This window comes from Anthonomus grandis, chromosome 1, assembly GCF_022605725.1.
Source record: "Anthonomus grandis grandis chromosome 1, icAntGran1.3, whole genome shotgun sequence".
NCBI classification, from domain to species: Eukaryota; Metazoa; Arthropoda; class Insecta; order Coleoptera; family Curculionidae; genus Anthonomus; species Anthonomus grandis.
The window spans coordinates 24,152,806-24,176,357 of NC_065546.1; the positions used below are offsets into that span (position 1 = coordinate 24,152,806).

Below are 23,552 nucleotides of genomic sequence, written 5' to 3' on the forward strand. Positions count from 1 at the left end.
ACAGAAAATGTTTCCCCACATATTCCTCATCCCAACATGTTTCTGCATTCTTCACCTGCCACTTTCTTCAATTCTTCACAGTTTACATACAGTCAAAAAGTAAACAATATTCACAAACCTACACTTGTACCTCATTCTGTTGATTCATCCGTTATGAGTTATTCTTCAACAAATTTACAAGGTTCTTTCATCTACCCCTTCACTGGCGGCATAAATTCCATCCTGTCAGAGAATAGAGACCATTCATATTGTAACGAAATTCAAAGAACACACTTTTATTGTTAACGTCAAAAACACTAACCTAACTCGCCTTGACTGTCGTTTAATTGCTTTCAAGGTAAAAACTGACTAAACAATTAAAACTGAATGAAATGTCATGAAGTCCTTTTTAAAGCCCGATGAAACAGTTTCTAAATATTTAGAATTATCTCCATTGTTCTTGCCGAAAGAGACCAATAATTTTAGGAGATAACTGACAGTCAAAGCAAATAAAGTAAAAAAAATAATAAATAATAAAGTAATAAAAATAATAAAATAATAAAGCAAGTATACAAATTCTAGAAAACTAAAACAACAGGAATTTACAATAATATAACCTAAATAACCTAAATTGGGGCCAAAATGAGGCTCTCAAACACGATGAACTACTTAATAACTAGACACTATAGATAAAAATAATAAACCAAGCGTAAGTAGCACCCTAAATTAACCGTACGAATCAACTGTAGAATACTAATAAAATAGTACAAAAACTAGGAGAATAATTAACGTATTTACATTTCCATAATACTGCTCCCCTCTCAAGTCTGATCAACACCTTCAGGGTCAAACATGGGACCGCCTGAGTTATGATAGGGCGCTAACCGGACGATGTTTACAATTTTCATCTTCGTTGTCGGATGTCACTGGATACGGTACACCACGTCGTTTTTTCTGGTGACCATATTAAATGGACCTTCCCGCTCCTTCTGGAGCTTTGGTGACTTGCCCTTCGTCCTCTGTGAATTGTATAACCAGACTTTATCACCAGGATTAAAACCGGTAGAATTTGCCTTTATATCATACTCCTCAAGGATTTCAGACTTATAAGGTCTTCCAGTAATAATGTCTAAAGGTAAACGAAGTTCATCACCGAAGACAACTTTTGCCGGACTTTTTCCAGTTGACTTGTGAATTGAAGAACGATATGCCAATAGGAATGGTTGTATACAGGTATCCCAGTCGGTTTGCTTAGAGTTTACCACCATTCTCAAATAGGTTTCAAATGTGTGGTTAAATCTTTCAACCATTCGATCAGACTGAGGGTGTAGAGGGGTTGTACGGGTCTTATGGTTTCCCAGCAACTGGCATACTTGTTGGAATATTTGTGACTCAAAGTTCCTTCCTTGGTCTGAATATATCTGTCTGGGTACACCAAGTCGACAAATCCAGTTCTGGAACAGCACTTGAGCTACTGTCGTTGCTTCTTGGCTTGGAATCGGATAAACCTCGTAAACCAAACTTTTCCTCTCAAACCTTTCCTAATATTAGTAGGAAAGGGTCCTGCTATGTCTATGGCAATTCGTTCAAAGGGTGCACCAACAAGATGTAACAACTACATAATTTTTCCTCTTGTCTGGTTTCTTGGGCCCTTGCTTGACGAACACTGCTCACACTGTCGGCACCAGCGTTCAACATCTTCATGACTGTTCAGCCAGTAAAATCCTTATCTCACTATTGCCAAGGTCTTACTGACTCCAAAATGTCGTCCGACACCGCCATGAACAGCTTCAAGAATTTCCGGAATCCGTTTTCGAGGAAAGACTGTCAAATATGTCTTTTCTTATTCCATCTACGCTCTCGCAGACTCTTTTTAACAATTCATCTTTTATAACCAATGAATTACATTGAGCCAATAAGCTTTTAGTTCTGGAGATTTGTCAGAAGTATCTTTCCATTCTGATTTTGAAATTTCTCGAGATTTCAGTTCGTAAATAAGACCAAATACTGGGTCATCACACTGATCTTGGATTAAACTAGCTACATCCCACTCTTTAGAACTGTGAATAAACTTGTGAACGATTACAAGTAAATATCTCTGGATGCTGTTTTGATTCCTATTTAAAACAATGTTGACATGTTTCAATACAGGGTCTTCTCGATAAAGCATCGGCATTTTGGTGATATTCGCCTTTCCTGTGTTCTATTATAAAGTCATACTCTTGTAATCAATGAAGCCACCTTGCTATTTGTCCTTCGGGGTTTTTAAATGATGGTTTTTTGTGATAGAACGGCCCTAATTCCAACATTACTTGCATCGGTATCCAAAATAAAAGTTTGTCCAGGAATCGGATATGTTAAAATTGGAGATGTGCATAGTGCTCTTTTTAACCGTTGAAATGCTTCTTCACAGTCTGTTGACCAACTAAATACCATTTTGTTCTCCGTGAGCTTAGGTAGAGGCTTTGCAAGATTAGCGAAATTTCTTACAAATCTTCTGTAATAGGTACAATGGCCCAGAAAGCTTCTTAACTGGTGTTTTTCAGTGGCCAATTTTCGATTGCTTCTACTTTATCTGGATCAGTCTTGACACCTTTTTCTGATGGCCAAGGTATCGTACTTCTTTTTGAAATAAGCAACATTTTTTAGGACTTCAGGTTGGCCTCTCGGGGTTTAACAAATACCTTTTGAATATTCTTCAAATGATCTTCAAACATTTTTCCCAGTATGATGACGCCACATAAACTAAACATGATTCCCAAGTCATTCCACGTAAAAATGTTTCCATAAGTCTCTCAAAGGTAGCTGGAGCATTGCAGAGTCCAAAGGGCAGGACTGTAAACTGCCAAAGTCCTGTTCTGGTCGAGAATGCGGTTTTTTCCTTATCTTCTGGGTGCATCTTTACCTGCCAGTATCCACTCTTTAGATCGAGTGTTGAGAACCATTGTGAACCTGATAGCGTGTCCAGGGTGTCGTCAATTCTTGGTAGGGGATATCTGTCTTTCTTGGTAATGTCATTCAGTCGCCGATAGTCTACACAAAATCTAGTGGATCCATCCTTTTTCCAAAAAAGGATGAGATCAGAAATTAGAAAGAGGCCAATAATTTTAGGAGAATAGTGACAGTCAAAGAAAGCAAGTATACAAATTCTAGAAAATTAGTTACAGAGATTTACAATAATATAACCTAAATAACCTAAATTGGGGCCAAAATGGGGCTCTCTGACAAACAAGATGAATTACTTAAAAATAAACACTATAGATAAAAATAAAAAACCAAACGTAAGTAGAACCCTAAAGAAACCCTACGAATCAACTTTAACTACAGAGTACTAATAAAAATAGTACAAAAACTAGGAAAATAATTAACGTATTTACATTTTCATAATAATATTTATTGATAATAATTTCGTCTGTCAAATCAAAGGGATCTAAAGCATTTAAACGTCCGTTTATTATGTCAAAGGGTTTTTGTTTTGTTACGCTGTGTACAGAACAATTGTATCCCATAATGGCATAAAGCATGAGTTGTTTTATTGTCGCATGGGTGTTTTAACTTTAAGACTCGAATGGAATCAATAAGGGTTGAATGTAAACGTTCCACAGGGCTATTACTAATATAGTTGCCTGGTGTGGTATAGCGGATTTTGATATTATGAAGTTTACAAAAATCTATTATAAGGGATGTTTTAAACTCAGTACCATTGTCACAAGTGATTAATTGGGGTATTCCATGATGACTAATAAATATCGATAGATTATCTTAAAGAGTTATTGCATTATTGGCAGGCTCTGGTGGGCATGCTTGTGCATATCGTGAAAATACATCGATTACTGTTAAGAATTTAATATTGGATATTTGAAAAGTGTCTATGTGAATTAATTCTAAAGGTTCTTTTGGAGTTGGGGTTATTGAAAACTTTAATTTTAAGGGATGACGATCGTATTTTGCCTGTTGACAAATGTCACAATTATTAATATATTCAGTTAGGTCATTTTTCATGTTAGGCCAGTAATACATTTTCTTTAGAGATATTAAGCATTCATTAATACCTTTATGACGTGATTTTTAGATATCACTAATTTATAAGAATTGTGTCTGAATGTGTTCGATAAAACAGTAGCTATTTTATTTTCTAGATTATTGATTTCAGTTTGTTTAATAAATAAACAATGTACAACTTTGGGGTTTATATATTCTTTAAAGAAGTAAATTATTTCATTTTCATAATTCTCAGTTAAAGTTAAATGGTATCGATTTATATATCTAAAAATGAGTTTTTTAAAAGCATGATATTTTTTATCGAAGCCATGAGTTATTAAAATTTGTTTTGTATAGGTGTTAAAACAATTTTCTGTAAAAGGTATATTTAGAATTGGGTCTTCTGTTGCAGAGTGTGTGGTTTCTCCACTTGTTAATGGCCCAGAGGGTCTTATTTTAATATTTTGTAACATTTTTATTTTAGTTTCTTTTTTTGGAGGATTACTTTGTTTTAAACATGAATCAAATACTTCAGTTAGTTGGTCTAATACTTCTAATGTAACATTTTCGCTAGAAAGGTATTGATCTATGTTGTTAGAAATATCTCTACGGCGGCCAATTATTAAGTCATTTTCTATCATATGGATTTCTCTTCTAGATAGGGCATCGGCGTTGGTATTTATGGATCCTTTTTTATATTGTATTTCGTAATCATATTCTTCAAGTTTTAATCTCCATCTTACTAATCTGGAATTTGGTTCTTTTTAACTGAATAAGTACTGCAGGGGTTTATGATCAGTGATTATTGGAAATTTTCTTCTAAACAAGTAAGGTCTAAAGTGTTTTGTAGCCCAAACAATGGCTAATAATTTCTTTTCGATGGTTAAATTATTTGTTTCTGCTGGGTTTAAAGTTCTCGAAGCATAGGCGATGGGTAAATCTTGTCCTACTTTACCTTGGCTTAAAACTGCTCCAATAGCTATGTTAGATGCATCGGTTGCTAAGATAAATGGTTTCTCAAAATTTGGATATTGCATAATCGGATTATTACACAGAAGATTTTTACAAGTTTCAAATGCTTCTAGGTATTCAGGTGTTAGTTTAATTGTTACGCCCTTTTTTAAAAATTGTGTAAAAGGTTTCGTCAGCTTTGCATATCCAATAATGAATCTTCGATAATATCCTAATAGTCCGAGAAATGATTTTATTTCTTTAGCTGTTTTAGGAATCGAGAATTTTTGTATGGCCTCGATCTTTTTAGGATTTGGCTTTACTTCTTCTTTGGTAATAACATGTCCTAAGAACTCTACTTCAGTTCTAAGAAATTCCGATTTATCAAGTTGTATTTTTAACATGGCATTTCTTAGCCTTTCAAAAACTGTTCTCAAATTTTTTATATGTTCTTCTAGACTGGCAGAAAATATTATGATATCATCCATATATACTAGGCAGAATTTAAGGCCTCGTAGTATATAATCCATATCCATGTTTTGGATATTTCTTCCTTTATTTCATTGACTATTCTCCATTTCTGTTTTCCACTAGCATCTAGCTTTTTGCTAACAATCCATATTGGACTGCTCCAGGGACTTTGACTTGGTCTGATTATTCCATCATTGAGCATTTTGTTTATCTGTCTTTGGACTTTTTCCTTATGGATAAACGGGTAGCGATAAGATTTGCAGTGTACGGGAATTTCATCGGTTGTCCTTATTTCATGTTTAGTCTTATTTGTAAAAGTTAATTTTTCATTATCCTTATGAAAAATATAAGCGAATTCTCGAATTAATTTAAATAATTATTTTCTTTCTTTGTCATTTAGATGAGCGTATCTTATTTAAGATTTTATTTGTCGAAATTCTTTTTATAAGGATTATTAGAAAAATGGGATTTTTCTTTTTGATTGATAAACTCGTTTATATGTAAAAAGTCATAATTTTCTTTTATAAATTCGGGGAAAAGATAACAATTAAAAGGTTTATCTAAGTCAACGGATATGTTTTCATAACGATATTATAGTAAATGTCTACGCGGGCAAAACCGTTTTCTGCGGCACATATCGTTTCGAGCACGTATAATTTATCAAGAGTACCTTCAGGAATAACAACATCGACAAATTCTTGTGTGTAACAGGAATTTTTGCATGAAGGATTTCGTGTGCATTTACCGTTATCTTGAAACTTGACTCAGGTTCACGATATTTAAAGGGTAATATAAGGTTTCCAGTTAAATTAATGAGTTGCTTGTTAGTCAGGTCGATATTGAGATGAAATCGATTTAATTTTTTTAATCCTTAAATTCCATCATAAAATTCATGAAAATCATACAAAATAAATGAAATTGGTTCATTTGTTTTGAATTCGTTAAATGATGGTAAATCTGCTTTGAAAAGAGTTAATTTTTCTCCTACACCTGTTTTTAATTTTGAGGAAAATTGATAATTCTGTCTGGGAAATATTTTTCAGCAATTGAGGGCCTTAAAATGGAAGGATAACATCCAGTGTCAATTAATAATTTCATAGGGGGATTTTTTATTTCTATATAAGGTAAAGTATTATTGGTTGTTTGAGTGTTTATTTCATAGGTCATTTTTGAGGATCTAAAATCGGGGTTGTATGAAAGTTTTCATTTTTACAATATGTTTGATTTTCTTCTAAATCGCAATTTTCAATTGGGTCGTTATAACCTAGACAAGAAGCGTTTTCATGAGGGTAAGCTGACTGATAATCTGATGGATCGTATTGGGGGTCATCATATTCATGATTTTGGAAGTCATCGTGATTTCAGTTATCTATTTGAAAGATTTCTAGAGACCTAAAGTTTCTGTTAGAAGGATCTCTGGGTATCGTATAACTTGTACGAGTTGACATGGGCTCAGGTTTATTTTTTGGAACTTGGCCTGTTGGTTTAAACACGTTCTTGGGTTTTCCAAATACTTGTTCGTTTGTTGGAAGGGGTTTTTGAGGTATGTATCCTGGTTGAATAGGTACAGGGCCTCTAGGAAATGTTGAAGAAGAATTTTGTTGGAAATTTTTATTATTTTGAGGGTTATTTTGTCTATAATATTGTTGTTGATTATAAGAATGATTTTGTTATTTTTGTGAATTTGTAAACTGATTTGAATGATTATTTTGATTTTGATTAGAATTATTATGGTTTTTATTATGTTTATGTTGTGGTAGCAACATAAACATAAATCTTTTAGCAAACAAACATCTTTTAGCAAATTCAAGTGGATGTTCATTACGTATGGGCGAAGCCACAAAAAGATCTTGTTCTAAGCGTTCTAAATGTCTTTTATCGCTAAAGCAAGTAATTAGTTCATTCTTAATTCCATATCCATTCCATGGATAACCAATCTGTTAATTCCATGCGACTACCTACTAAAATTTGAGCACGGTCTATGAGCTTTATTCTTATTCCTTAATAAATATTGTTTTAAAATAGGATCACTATCATTATTGTAAGTTTCAAAAAGAATATCAGCTGCACTGATAAAGCTGTTTAAAGTGTTAATATCACCATTGTATGGTAGAACGGTGTCTACATACATTTTTAAAAGGTTGTAATTTACAGTGATGTTCGGCATTGTGCTGGAATTATTTATTATTGGTGTCGACTCTTCTTGAATAGTTTCTAAATTTAAAGTTTCAGCCAACTAGCCTCTAATACGTCTATCATTTGTGGTTCACTCATCAATTTTAAAGTTTCGCGCCTATTAAAACTGATTTGTGCTAGTTATTAATTTTGTACTTTTAACTGAATAAAAGTATTGTTATACTTTTAACTGAATAAAAGTATTTTATACCAAAACTAATAAAGGACTAGATATATAAAATCTAATAATATTATTATTTGAAGATTAAATCTTTCAAATTAAAAATCATAAATTGTCATACACTTTGTATTCAAGACAATTAAATAAACAAAATATAAACTTAAAACTACTTTCCACTTGCTTAACCGGAGAAAGGGAAAGGATCTGAGAGGATTGGGCACTTACCCCTCGACGGAGAGACGTCAACCTTTTCCTATTCCATTCAAGGTGAATCTCCGTGTTAGCCAGCTCTTATCTGTGCCTTGATTGCCAAATGGTATCTCGATTGTTCTTCTTCCCGTGGTAGACCACTTCAGGATTGATTCACACATGTTTTTATTTGACAATAAGTACAAGCAGCAAGTATGGTAGAACGAAGATTGAGGCATAAGGCCGTTACATGATATTATATAGACTTAAACTAGCAAATACAGCGAAAGATAATACAAAGCAGCGTTAACATAATAGTAAGCAAATATATATACCGAGTGGTCAATATTGTGGCCATAACTAGTTTCAGGTGGCTGGTTTTCTAATTATAGAAAAGGTTAAAGAAATAATTTCACATACTATACAAGTAATTTATATGGCAATAATAAGTATATAAATATAATTTAATAATATACATATAGCTCATACATGTATACTTAAGTGTATATTTTATACAGGGTGTTCATTTGAAAACTTCCCACCACGGATTTATCGAAAACCACTGTTAAAAAAAAACGCCGAAATACCTCAGAAGGTTTGTCAAGGATAACTTTCTAACCTAAAATTACTTAGGAGGTGAAGTAATTTTCAGATAAATGGATAGGGCGAAGAGGGCCTATAGAATGGCCTGCTAGATCTCCTGATATAACGCCGCTAGACATTTTTCTATGGGGTCATTTGAAATCTATTGTGTTTACTCCCCAACCTGAAAGTTTGGATGAACTTCGTCAACGCATCATCGACAGCTGCCATGATATCCCACAACATGTTTTTGAAAATGTCCGTCAGGAATTTGAACATCGCCTATATCATTGTTTGGCCAAAACCGGGCAACATTTTGAACACTTATAACTGATATTTTCATGTTTTTGTTGTTTATCTGAACAAATTAAGATAAACAAAGGTTTTTCTAATTTTCTTGAAAACGAATCGACCGATTTAAAAAAATCAAACGTCAAAATAAAAGACTTCGAAAGACCTTTTAAACAAGCTAACTCGATACCCCTTACCATTTTAAATCTTTAAGGGGATGACCCTGAGGGGCAGCGGGTAAAAGGGATGAAATAATTTTAGGTTAGAAAGTTGTCCCCCTTGACAAACCTTTTGACGTATTTCGGCGTTTTTATTTTTAAACAGTGGTTTTCGATAAATCCGTGGTGGGAAGTTTTCAAATGAACACCCTGTATATTATGCCTTTGAAGCTTTACCTTCCAAAACTTCATTCCTCTTTAAAATCCTTTGTTTTGAATTAGAAGCTTTCTGCAAATGTCGTGGGAAATTAAAGACAGAAGGAACAACACCTTTTTTCAGAATTTTGCTTCCATGGACATTAAGCTCATAATCCGACTCCAAGAAATGTTTTTCACAAATTGATGCATTTTTGAGGTAATTGTAGAATTTTTGGGGTTGTAGTCTTTTCTTTTTATAACATGTAGCCAAGCTTTACGCAAATTAACATCAGTTATAGGTATCCTGAATCAGATGTTATTTTTAATTAATATTAAAAACAAACAAATCTTATCAAAATTAACAATAAAACACTTAAAACAGTAAAATATAATTTGTACTATTATACTCCTTTTCTCCACCTGTTTGTACAGTTTATAGCAGCACAAGATTGAACCATTTTTTCCTTTTTTTAAGCTTCCTTTGGTACTAGAAGCCAAACACTTCTAACTAAACAATCGAACATAGGAAACACCGTTTAAAATATCGACTCTTGACCTGCTTTTGCCCAAATTAGCTCCTACTCTTTCTAGGACTTTTCTCTCATGTGTTGGAGTCAAAAGATTACACGGCGCGTAATGAGTGGGGGCCCGTCCATTCTGTCAGTGGCTGTCAAACAGCGGCTAATATAACGCGAAGCCACCGTAATCTATCTTTGTGTTCTGTGACCGTAATATAGAAAGCCAGAAACATCATCCCACTCTCCAGCAGCTACGTCACGTCGAACGTCTATTGCCCGAACGACTCGACTACCTCGCCCAGCCCGGCATTAAGGTATGCATCTATACCGGGTATTGGACGAAATCATGTAAAATCGAGCGCTCATTTTCCTGTACAATAATAATAATTAATTAAAGTTTTACTTAGATTTTTGAATAGAATTACCGCAGAGGTGTGAATAAATTATTAAATAATTATTGCTAGTAGGTATAAACTGCTAACTAATTTCTTTTAGATGCCAAATCGTTGCTGTGTTCCTTTATATGTAATAGCAATTATGATAACACGGCTGAGAATGTTTCGACTTTTCAATTTCACAAATAAAAAAGTCAAATGGAATTATGGTTGCGGCGTTTTAATTTATTATAAATATATATTTCGGGAGGTATTAAAAGCTTGTATGGGTTTTTTGCCTTATACCTTGTTAAAGAATGTTATATTTTTGTTCTAATAAAAAAATATGATTTTATGTATCTTGTACTACTACCAGCACACTATCAATTTTAAACAATTATTTAGTATTTTATTAAATTTGTTTTAAACCATCTTACAGTGGCTATATTTATAATTTTTTTAAGACTTTTGTATTTGTTTTAATTAATAGTTATAAATATATATATGTTTCAGTAGTTATTAAAAACTATTGTATCATATATGTATCATTAAAGAATTTGTTGATTTTTATATCATTTAAGTGTTTTTATAAAGATCGTTGTAAAAAATTGTTTTATTAAAAAATATGTTTTTATTATTTGTACTTCTTTCTACTAACACACTATTAATTTTATTAAACAATATTATCATTTAAACGATACACAATGATAATATTATGATTTTAACAGCGGTAGTATTGAATAAATACGGCTATAACATACGAACGACACGGGATACTCAGACGTTCGACGTGACGTCACGACTCGAGGGTTCTGGCTTTCTATATTACGGTGGCTTCGATATAACGTTTACGTCAAAACATATGCATCTTTGAAAACTGTCTGTCTAATATGATGGTATATAACGTACGGCACAGATATAGATTCTTCCTTTTTTAATACGTGCATAATGTAACAGCATCCTTTTTTTAGACGTATTTGTTTCATTTATTATTTGCCAATAGTCATACCAGGCGTTTTTAGTTATTATATATATTATCTATGATACCAGGTTTTTATTAGTATATCAAGAAGCTTTCTTAAACACAACAACTAATAGGTTTAATTCAACCCTATTTTTCACAACCTTCTATTAATAATAGAGGCAGAGGAAATAGAGTTACCATTGAATGGGCAGTTTTAGTACATATATCAAGATTTTATGCCACATATTATTACCAAAGAAGCATTGGACAAGATTTTAAATTTGAAATTAGCGAAACTACTCCAAGTCATTCGATCCATAAAATTACTGAAATTATTGACAATCACCTTGCTGACCGATTTATTAATTTTTCAAATATAAGAGACTAGAGAAATTATTAAATTAACATTTATAGAGAGATCCAATTTCCCTGGTGTTCTAGGTCCTATTGATTGCACACATATTGCCATATTAAAACGTTTAAACATACTAAAAGTGGATGAACACAACATTTTGTGATTTTCCATGAATTTAATTATGATTTTCCAATGGATAGTGGTGGTTTTAAACGGCAATTTTTTATTTTAAACAAATAATATATTTATTTAAATAAAAAAAGGCATATATTTAAATAAAAAAACATGAAGGCGAAAAAAATTAACAAAATAAATGAAAATTCTTAATATTTATCAATAGAAAAGACTTGAATTGACGTTTCCATCGGTCAAATATTAGCGAAAATAACAAATATATACCAAGAAACTTAAATCAAATCGAATAAAACGAGTTTGGCCGACGATTGAAATTTAGAATCACCTTTCTCGTCACGTCTGAGTCGCGGTCGAATTCGAAGTCGTGATCGTATCGAGATCGAGTCGTGATTTTAGAATCCCAGGGCTGGGATTGCTAATTCCAAATTTAAAATCTTGTCAAATGTTTCTTTGGTAACAATCTGTGGCATAAAATCATAACATACTAAAACAAATACGTTTAAAAAAGGATGATGTCACATTATGCACGTATTAAACAAGGAAGAAGCTATAATATTGTCTGGTGTATACGATATACCCAAGCGTGTCGTCGACAAATCGTTAAAAACTAGGCAATCCGCAGTACACTTACGACTAAAAATTTCATTTAGAATCAGTCATATCGAGTAATCGTGTCGAATCGTGATTTTAGAATAGTATATCAAGAAGCTTTCTTAAACACAACTAATAGATTTAATTCGACCCTATTTTTCACAATGGGCAGTTTTAGCACAGCTTAAATAATTACAGTCTTCCTTATGCTGTGGTTTTAGTGTGTGTTAAGATTTTATGCCACAGATTGTTACCAAAGAAGCATTTCGACAAGATTTTAAATTTGAAATTAGGGAAACTACTACAAGTCGTTGGATCCATAAAATTACTGAAATTATTGACAATCACCTTGCTGACCAATTCATTAATTTTTCAAATATAAGAGATGAGAGAAATTAATAAATTAACATTTATAGAGAGATCCAATTTCTCTTGTGTTATAGGTCCTATTATTGCACCCATGTTGCCATATTAAAACCAAAAGTGGATGAACACAACAAGTTTTTGTGATTTTCCATGAACTCAATTATTATTTTCCTATGTGTAGCGGTAATTTTAAACGACATTTTTTTTTATTTTAAAGAAATAATATGGGCATATATTTAAATAAAAACACACGGAGGCGAAAAAAATTAACAAAATATAAATTCTTATTGTTTACCAATAGAAAATTATGGTACATACCTTACGTTTATTTTTTGTGTTTTCTCGAAGAAGAGGAAGAAGTAAGGAAAAAAAAACAGATGACATAACCTCAAATAAAGTCGAAAAAAATATTTATGAATTTAAAGTTTTATAAAGCTTAAAATATGTACAACTCTGTAAGAATATATAAAAGTATACCATTACTATGTTTTCGCAGATACAAACTACAAATTCCAAGATTATTCAGCCAACAGAGTGTAGATGTAAATACCAATGTGATAAAAGATGTAATTTTATACAAGTCAAACAACCAAAGATTCTTCAGACTAGTAAATCTCTGCGGGATAATACAGTTTGGATTCTGGTCTTATTTGTCTATTACTGCATATTCAACTCTTAGAGATATACCTGTAGACCGAACAAAGAAAAATGTTTGGTGGAGAAATATTAACTTTGGAGACTCGAAATGGAGGACTACACTTACAACCATATCATTTTTAGTTGGTAAGATTTCAATTCCTCTTATATCTTTATTTGAAATCCTTTTTTGTAGGCTGGGGAATTCTTACACTAAGCTGGATGTACACTCTTCGCTCTATAAAATACTTAATTTTAAGAAAAGGAGGCAAAGAAGCAACAGTAGTGACCTACACACCTTGGGGACATAATAGAATGTTTACACTTCCAATAAGTGATATGAGTGCAACTCAAGCTAGAGCGACAGCTTCTTCATTTATTCCTATAAAAATTAAAAATCATTGGTTTTATTATATGATTGATATGCGGGGGGAGTTTAGAAATGGACCACTTTTTGATAGCACTGCAGGGTTAAAGAGATTGTTTAAAAGTTAAGGTATTTTTTATCTTTGGTGGAAAATCAATCCTTGGACAAAACCTGGACTGATTTTAGTTTTCTTAAATTAAATAATAATGTTTCTATTATTTAAAATTGATCTAATAATTTAAATTTAACTGACACCAATTCTACACTTTATGGAAGTTGTATACACTATAATTATAAAGGTACCACCTGGTTTTATAAATTTCCTGTAACATATATATTATGAAATTTGAGAAGTTTTAAAATAAAAAGTGTTTTTAAGAAAGATACAGTTTTTAGTGAATAACTTTTCAAACCCACTAAATGTTTCCAATTGATAGAAAAAACTAGTCCTAGATATGACATGAAATGTAAATTTAATTCACACTTAGGTTGTGGAATATTTAGATCATTAGCCATATTGGCTTGAGTTTCATAGATTATTTGATTTTAACTCTTTATTACCATCCACAAAATTGCACACTGCAATTTGTAGTGTGCAATTTTGTGGATGGTAATAAAGTTTATTTAAAATTATAAAACTGTTTTTTAAAAATGTAAACTGTTTATTTAAAATTATTCTTTAGATATAATTCTGAGCTACTTTTAATTGATTTAGGTGAGGTAGTCATACATTTCACCCCACACAATAATGCCATATCTCAGAAGAGGATCCACTAGTACCTTAGAAGTCATAAGAATTAATTTAAAGCTCAAAATGCTGTGTATAATATAGAATTTATGAATGAGGAATCTTATTTTTTAATTGACATAAAGCACATGCTAATCCCACTTCAGATGCCTGTTGATAACAATGCCCAAGTATTTAATATGGTATACCTCTTGCGGAGCTTTATTTATATTTTCAACCTTAATTTGATCAAATATAGGTCTATTTGCCATTGTTATGAAAAATGCTATATATTGAGTTTTTTTTAAGATTTAAGGTTAATTAAAAAGTTCTTAATCATAGTAAAGACGGTCTTTAGTTTTAGACGTGCTATTTCCCGGCTTCTGGCATAAAATATCACTACAGTATCATCAGCATATGCAATGAGTTTTCCATCAAATTTAAGTTTACAGAGATAATTTACATAGACATTGAAAAGGACAGGTCCAAGTGTGGTACCTTGTGGAATGTCATGTTGAACTGTTTTGGCTTCACTTAAGGTATCTGTCACCCTGACATACTGTACCCTAACTTTCAGATAATTGGAGAAGACATTCAATACAGCATAAACCCCTAACCCCATGCCTCATCAAAACTTGTAGCAGCAGAGGATGTAATATATAATAATCTATATCGAATGCCTTCGCCAGGTCCGAAAACAAACCAATACACTTTTCACCTTTATCTAAGTGAGACATTATTTTAGACACTAATTCATAAACTGCATATGATGTACTTAACCCCGACCTAAAACCAAATTGATTGTTCGATAATATCCCATTTTAATCCAAATACTCGACCAACCTAGCGGTCTGTAAATGTATAGGAATTTTTCCAGTTTTGAAGATTAAATTAAATATATGAACCATAGGATTTAAGAGATACGCAGTTCCTTTATTATTTTAGTGCTCAGTTTATCTAGTCCAGGGGAGCAACCATTTTTCCAGCTTTTTATATAATTTATAATTTAATTAGCGTTGGTGGGCTTTAAGAACATTGAATAAGATAGACTGCTATCTGCAAATCGCAAAACATTATCTGGGTCTTTAATTTTTTCTGACATCTGGTGGTGAAAAAATTGTTGGCAAAAAAAGTTGGCTATTTTTTTCTTTTCAAATGTCTTTTTTATTGTTCTTATCTTTTATGCAAGTTATTCCTGTCTGTGATTGTTCTTTATTTGTTGTCGCTTTAACCAAATTATAATTTTTTTATGTTTGTTTGTTTTGATTAAATTTGTTCTTATAATAGTAATTTTTTGTGCATGTTATAATTTTGTTAAAATGGTTCCGATTGTTTTTATATCCATTTAATTTAGTAGGAGAGGCATTTACTTTAAGGGCTTTTTTAAGCTTGTCTCTATGTTTAATGGACTTGATTATTCCATTTGTAATTCAAGGCTTTAGCTTATAATAATTTTTTATATGTTTAAAATATTCAGCTTTTTTTTTATTATTGTATTAAGTTCGCTTAATAAATGATTTAAAGCTTCTTCTGGTTGACTAAAATTAGTTTAAACTATAATATATATTAATGTATGCATCCAATTTATATCAGATGAAAGTTTTTGTAATTTGTTTATATCTATACATTTAAGTTTTGTTTAAGACCTAGATGATGGAGAAGAGAGGAATTCAGAATTGAGTCATCTAATATAATATGGAGCATAAGGGGCAAATGGTCAGTTATATATCATGTTCAATGATATATCACCCAATAAATATCAGTATTACTATCGTTATTTAAATTTGTCTCAAAGTATATATTCAAATCATTTAAAAAATGTCTCTTCTCTTCAAACTCTTCAGTTTGTTTCTTTCTCAAAAAAAAACAAACTCAAGTTTGTGTTTGTAATTTTTGAATGTAAACAGCAAAAGGAATTTTTTTATAATTCTAGTCTTGAAAGAAACACATTGATATAGACTCTAAAATTTTAATTTAAAATGATCAATATTGTGGGAAAGGTTACTTTAATTTAAAGATAATTATATATTTAAAATTATCAACTAGATATTAAAGTTCCTATGTAATAATAATGTGTTATAATTTTTAATGCTCTTCATAAAATTATCTAAGAATTTTGTCTTATATAATGACTATTAAGTTATTTAAATAATGTGTTTTGTTATAGTTAATGATGAATATAATATATAATTACATTATATTAGAAAAAATTGGCAGTATTGATGATTTCATTGAACCAGAAGTCCTAGACACTGCCAGTGGCATAAAAAAGAGAAAAGGTGTGCTATCATCGGAAAATAACAAGAAACAAGACAATTCAAGGAATGTTACTTGACATATAATAATATATATGAAAGAAAACAAGCTGAAGATAGAAGGCACAAACAAAAATTAGAATTAATAAAAAAATTGTTTGCTACTGATAACATAATAAATATCTGAATTTAGTGTGTTTAAATGATATTAAAATGTGTGCATATTAAGTTATAATTAATTGATTTGAATATATATGTAATATATTAAGTTAAAAAAAAATCAGCCAACAGTTAAAAAAAATCATTCAAGTTTTTGAATAGATATGAATACAAAAAATGGTTGTCTGCTTAATTCATTTTATTAAATATAGTGTAAATTATAAACATAACTTCGTTTTACAAAATCCCTCTTTTCTTATTCCTTTTTCTTCAAATGAAGCCATATTAATCTAATCATTTCTCCAATAGAGTATTTACTTCATTCTTGTTATCTTCTTTGTATTTGCTTCATAATTATCTATTTCATCACTGTATAAAATTTGAGATATTATGAAATATGCAAGAAATAATATATTTTTTTAATTTTCACCATACTTTAGGCATTTGAATTTGCAAAAGTTTCAGAAACCTCCTTCTTAGTATTCTAAATGAATATCGAGATACGAATCGTTCACTAAATATTTTTTCGCCATCCTGTGAGATCGCCATGGACTAATGAAATATGCCCCATCCCCTAGAGCGTGATGTTTGGTTCGTTTTGAAGTTTCACATCAGATACGAAAACACGGTATGTAAGCGGCTCCAGTAAAGATATTTCCATTCTGCGCACTACGTCATGTGTGTAGCAAAATTTTAAAGCATGTAAACAATAAACCTTGGCTTTTAGGGTTGAAAATTTAGTGTTTGTATGTGATTTATGTTGCTAATTACTATATAAAACAAAGTTTTGTTGAAAAAACATCAGTACTTATTTTAACTGTAAAAGCCCACAAACATTAAAAACGATTCAATTAATCGAAAGAAACATTAAATTATAATATCATCAAATCTCAGGTCAATTTTACCAATATCTTTATTACAGAATAATAACAACAATGCAAATATTTTTAATAAAAAAAATTCCATCAAATTTCCCCCTTTAGATCTCCACAACAATATATACTCTTGCAACCAGAAAATAGATTTCCAAGTCGACCTATCCCAATTCAGCCCCAACCTGTTCAAAGGCACTACCCTACAAACGCCCAAGTCTTCGGCAAACCCAAAAATGTTTTCGCTCCTCAAAATAAGCCTATAAAATTGGATCCTCCTGTTCCCATGTCATTCATTCAAGTAAGTAATAAAAATTTAAGAATTTTCCTTTTAGAAGAATTAGGCATAAATTATTTAGGAGAATTTTAATCTGACATAATTACTTTGACGGATTAATAGGTACAAAGCATCTTAAAAACTTAAATGCACGTATCGACTGTTAAGTCATATTTTATTTAATCAAGGCATTTTTAATTTTGTTAACTTCGGCAACGCCGCTTTTCTTTGTCATTATTCACGTGCGAAATGCGGCGAGAGAGAGGGGAGTCTTGGGTTGTACGTTAAGACGTTAAGGTGCTGCGTTGTTGCTCTCACGGCAAATGGCTTTAATTCTCCATATCACGTATAAATAAAAATTGAATCCACGAGTGGTGTTTACTTAAGTAAACACCACAATAATAATAATAATAATAATAATCCCTCAAATAAGATGGGAAAACCCCTACATATTGATGGTCCTTCGGTCCTGGATAGTTCCAGCCAAGCGTAGCCACGATATTGATGATCCTTCGGTCCTGTGATAGTTCCAGCCAAACGTAAAGTCATGATCATCCACGTTCCACGTCGAAGTTAAACGTTACACGCAATACCAGAACCTGGATCGCACGTACAAGGTCAGTCCTTTCCATACCTTTATTTACCCCAATGCCTATAATTTGTCGACTTTGCAATTAATATTGCCTCGTAATCGCGTTAAAATTTAAACAATTTATTTGTTTCTCGTACCAAAAGCCATTCTAGTTTTAAGTGAGATTATGCACCACATCTCATAAAACCTCATAATCTCGTAAAACCTCGTAATCTCGAAAAATCTCGTTACCTCGAAAAATCTCGTAAAACCTCGTTATCACGTAAAACCTCGTAAAACTTTTAAAACTCGTATAGGTATCTCGTATCTCGTTTATTAGGCAAAAGATTGAAGGGTCACTTTAACATTTCACGTTAGCTTTGCATTTTATAGTTATTTATATACCTATTTATGTAAGCAATTTATTATTTCATTTACTACACAAAGTATCTACGAAATATTGGAATAAATCACGATTTTTCACGCATTATTTAATAAAATTAACGCTGTGTTTTATTTGGCATTTGTCACTGTAAATATCTGCAAATATACTCGTAAATCTTCATAATCATAAACTTTCCTATTTAAATACATAGTTTGCAGATAAATATAACGATTTTGTTACTCGAAAAATAAAACAACACAACGTCATATCACGGTGATGAACAAATCGCTCAACCAGAGTTCGATCTAAATCGTTTAAAAAATAATAGGGCTCAAATCAAAGCCGAATTCACCTGATTTATTACATTTTTAAAAAAAACAGATCTAGAAAAATCCATCGAATTATTACAAGTACAATAGGAATCTATAAAAAATATTCTTGATAAATTTAAAAGTGTTCAGTCCCAATTCGAAGAATTAATATTGGCTGATTTTCCCGATGATTTCGATGAAACAGCAAATAGTCAAGAACGGGATGACTTCGAAACCCGGTATTTTGAAGCGTTGGCATCAGTGCGTAAGATTTTGGATGGGCAGCGGTTTGAAACTCAAAGCGGCCGCCGTAGTAGCGGGGATGAATTAATAAGACATTCGAATCTATTTATAGACGGCGGTCGTTCCGGGAAGGAAAACACATTCGCGGGCGGCGCTATGTTGCCAAATGCTGGGGCACGATTACCATTGATAAGTTTACCTGAATTTAGCGGTTCATATAGTGATTGGCAGAGATTTCTCGATATGTTTCGGGCTATTGTTCATAATAATAGCGCATTATCAGATGTTCAACGTTTTTATTACTTAGAATCGTCTGTTAAGGGTGAACCAAAAAATTTAATAGCTTCATTAACGCCTACAGATGCAAATTATATTATAGCATGGGAGCTTCTTGAAAAATGATATGAAAATAAAAAAATATTATTAACTTATTATTAATATTATTATAAACTCGCACTTAAAAGAAATAATGGAGTTACCCGCTTTAAGTAAAGAACATCATATCTCGTTGCGACAACTCTCAAACTCATTTTTTAAAAGTTATCGGTGTTTAGAAGCTCTCGGGGAAAACGTTTATGATTGGAACACGATTTTAATATACATTCTCTCTACAAAACTAGACAGTAACACTAAACGTGAGTGGAAAACTTATTGTAGGACAATAAAATTCCTAAAAATCGAAAATTTTAATGAATTTTTGTCTCAAAGGTGTCAAATTTTAGAAGCTCTTGATACAAAAACGGCTTCATATACTAAAACATTACAAGACTCAAAAACATTTCTCACTGCTCAGACAACATTTCGTCCCAAATGTCCTTATTGCAAGGCCGAACATTTTATATACTTCTGCGATAATTTTAAGCAACTATCAGTCTCAGACCGTTGGGACAAGGTGAAAAAATTGAATTTATGCTCCAACTGTCTACGATATGGACACAAAACTTCTGAATGTCGTTTGTCAACTTGTAGAAAATGTCATCAAAGGCACGCGACATTACTTCATCGTTCTCAAGAAATGTCAAATTTTAAATCCCAATCGCATTCACTCTAATAACAATCAATGTGATACTCCAAATCAAACCTATCTCACGGAAATCAAAGAAGATTCAAACATAAAGGTTAATGAAATTAAAGCTGATGAAAACCAATCTAAAGAAAATACGATAGTATCAATTACATGTCAGAATGTTGCTAACTCGTTTATCCTTTTATCCATAGCTCTCGTTAACGTCTATGACGTAGATACAAACGTCATCACTTGTAGGGTATTGCTCGACTCTGCTTCGCAATCAAATTTTATTAGCTCTGCAATGTTAGAAAAATTAAATTTACCATCTCTAAGGGTTGACATTCCAGTTATAGGTATAAATCAAGTGAAAACAAAAATAGAGGATCGAGTCGATGTAACATTTGCATCGCAACATTCTGGCTATAAGGCCAAATTAAATTTTCTTGTTTTGTCTTTCATAAGGCAGTTTTCACCTCAAAATTATTTTGACGCATCAAAATTAAACATTCCTTCTGAATTATCTTTGGCAGATCCTAATTTTAATGTTCCTATGGAAATTGACATGTTGTTAGGCTGTGAAGTATTCTTCAAACTTCTTTGCATGGGGCAAATTAAGTTAGGCAAAAATCTTCCTATTTTGCAAAAAACGTTACTTGGCTGGATAGTAAGTGGTCATGTTCCGTTTGTTCAGAGCAACTCTAGTAAACAAGATGCCATGTTGTCAAACTGTTTTCTTAGCCAGGATTCTTTAGATAAAAATCTAGAAAGGTTTTGGTTGGTTGAGGAAGTTAGCGTAAATCCACGAGCCTTACTGTCTGCTGAGGAAATGGAATGTGAGAAGCATTTTCAACAAACCACGACTCGGGATAAAACGAGTAGATTTATTGTAAGATTACCTTTGAATGATGATTTTACCAAGTTAGGTGATTCCAAGCAAACCGCACTTAATCGATTGTATTCTCTTGAAAGACGGTTAACAAAAAAACCCAGAACTTAAAAAAGCGTATACAGATTTTATGAAAGAATACCGAGATTTGGGACACATGTCGGAAATTCCATGTGATATCGTATCGAAATCTCCAATATATTACGTTCCACACCACAGTGTTGAAAAACCTGATAGTACCACTACTAAAGTAAGTGTGGTATTTGACGCCACTTGTAAATCTTCTACTAATATCTAGTTAAACAATGTCCTTAAGGTAGGTCCCACGATACAGAGTGACCTATTTTCAATATTGATTCGTTTTAGACAACATAATTATGTTTTAATCGGCGATCTGACCAAAATGTATCGTCAAATATTAATTCATGAAGACGAAAGAAACTTCGAATAGTTTGAAAACAGCGAATAGTTTGGCGTGATTCTGTTGAAGAGGAAGTGAAACATTTTCAGTTGAATACCGTTACATATGGAACGGCGTCCGCGTCTTTTCTCGCAACTCGATGTCTTTTCGAAATTTCCTCAATCGTTTCCGAGGAATTTTCACTAGAAAGTGAAGTATTAGCGTCAGATTTTTTTATTGATGATCTTCTAACAGGCGCTGCAAGTGTTGATTCTTTAATAAATTTGAGGCGCAATATTTGTAAGATTTTCTCGAATTTCGGGTTTGAACTAAGAAAGTTCCAATCCAACGATCAAACAGTCCTTGAAGATATTCAGCAGGAGTATCTCTCTCAATAATAAAAAATATTTAATCACGGATGATTCAAGCGTTAAGGCGCTTGGAGTTTCATGAATTCCCAGTAACGATAAATTTGAGTACAACTCTCATAACATTGTAGCAGATCAAGAAAGTATTTCGAAAAGAACGGGTCCGTTAAAGTTAAAGGGATGTCTAAAAAATGTTTTTTTTTTTGAAAATTTTTACATAGAATGTTGAGTTTGAACATTTTATTGATAAAAAAGTGAGGATGAAGTAAAAAAGTGCAAAATTTTAAAAATTATAAAGGATTTTCTACTTACGTATGATTCACAATTACACCCGGCTTAACTACACTCTATTTGCGACTAGGCATCACGTTGACCATTATATATGCTATTAATTTAAATTTAAAGCCTTAAGTAGCAAAATTCTGCAACTTAGAAGGATACATCACTTCTTTAAGTGATAAACACAAATTTCCATTCACACGCAAATCAGGAATATCAAATATGTAAATACGGACTTATTCATAAATAAAAAAAACTGTCAAAATGTCACATATTTATTGGGAGTGGCTACTGTACTAGTACGATTATCGTAATTTTCTGTCCTGTCTCATTATAGGTAAGTATTTGTTTATTTATCTAATCATAAAATATGCACACGGGGCGGTAGCCCCGTGTGCGCATACAAGGTGGGCGCACATGGGGCGGCAGCCCCGTGTGCGCACATGGGACTGTGTGGTTGGCGCACATGTGGAGTTGGGATTGCAAAAAGGGATTGGAACCTTGGGTTGGCGCTAAATAGTGGGTTGGGTAGTCGTTTAAGCCCTACTTAGTGAATGGGATAATAATTAAAAAATGGGAATTATAGGCACAAACACGCCTATAATTCCTATGCCTTATTCCTATTCCTAATGCCTATAATGAATTTAAAGATATTTATTGTTTTGACTATAAGTTAATGTACATTAAACCTCATCGTTATTATTTACCTATAAATAATTAAATATCTTAAATTATGTTTTTTTTTTCAAAAAAATTACATAAAATATCAAATATTTTAAATAAATAATACCTATTTTTTAACACCTGACAAATGTGTTTTGTTCATGTAATGTAAAATCTAACTATATTATGCTATTATTATTTGCTATTTATTATCTAAAATTGAGTCCACAGCCAACCCATCCAAATAAAAAGTGTTCCAGGCAAAACCAAAAAATACTACTGGGGACGTAGTGAAGCCACTGCCATTTTTGTCAATAAGGTTGTTGTTTTATTTTTCTTGTGTGTAAGTTACAAAATATGTAATTAAAAGGGGTCCAAAGCGATAAAAAATTATATAAATTTACAATAATAACCCCCAAAAAGTTGCAAAATTGCCCCAATCTATATATATATATTTTAATATATATATATTTTTTAACTATAGCAAAATCAAGAGCTAAAAAACCTTGTGCAAGTTGGCAATAATTACGTATGTAGAAAAACCTTCATAATTTCCAAAATTTTGTATTTTTTCCAATCATCCTCACTTTTTTATCAATATTTTGACCATACTCAACATTCTATGTAAAAATTTTCGAAAAAAAATCGGTTTTTAGACGTCCCTTTAACTTTACCGGACCCCAAA

At 31.9% G+C, this 23,552-nt stretch overlaps 1 protein-coding gene across 1 annotated transcript; it reads left to right on the top strand.

Moving 5' to 3' along the window:
* Positions 1-12,792: 12,792 nt before the first annotated feature.
* LOC126736459 (transmembrane protein 223) lies at positions 12,793-13,846 on the top strand. The gene is made up of 2 exons (XM_050440826.1): positions 12,793-13,242; positions 13,292-13,846. The coding sequence occupies exons 1-2, from the start codon at positions 12,903-12,905 to the stop codon at positions 13,588-13,590; spliced, it is 639 nt and encodes a 212-aa protein (XP_050296783.1). The 5' UTR covers positions 12,793-12,902; the 3' UTR covers positions 13,591-13,846.
* Positions 13,847-23,552: the final 9,706 nt, after the last annotated feature.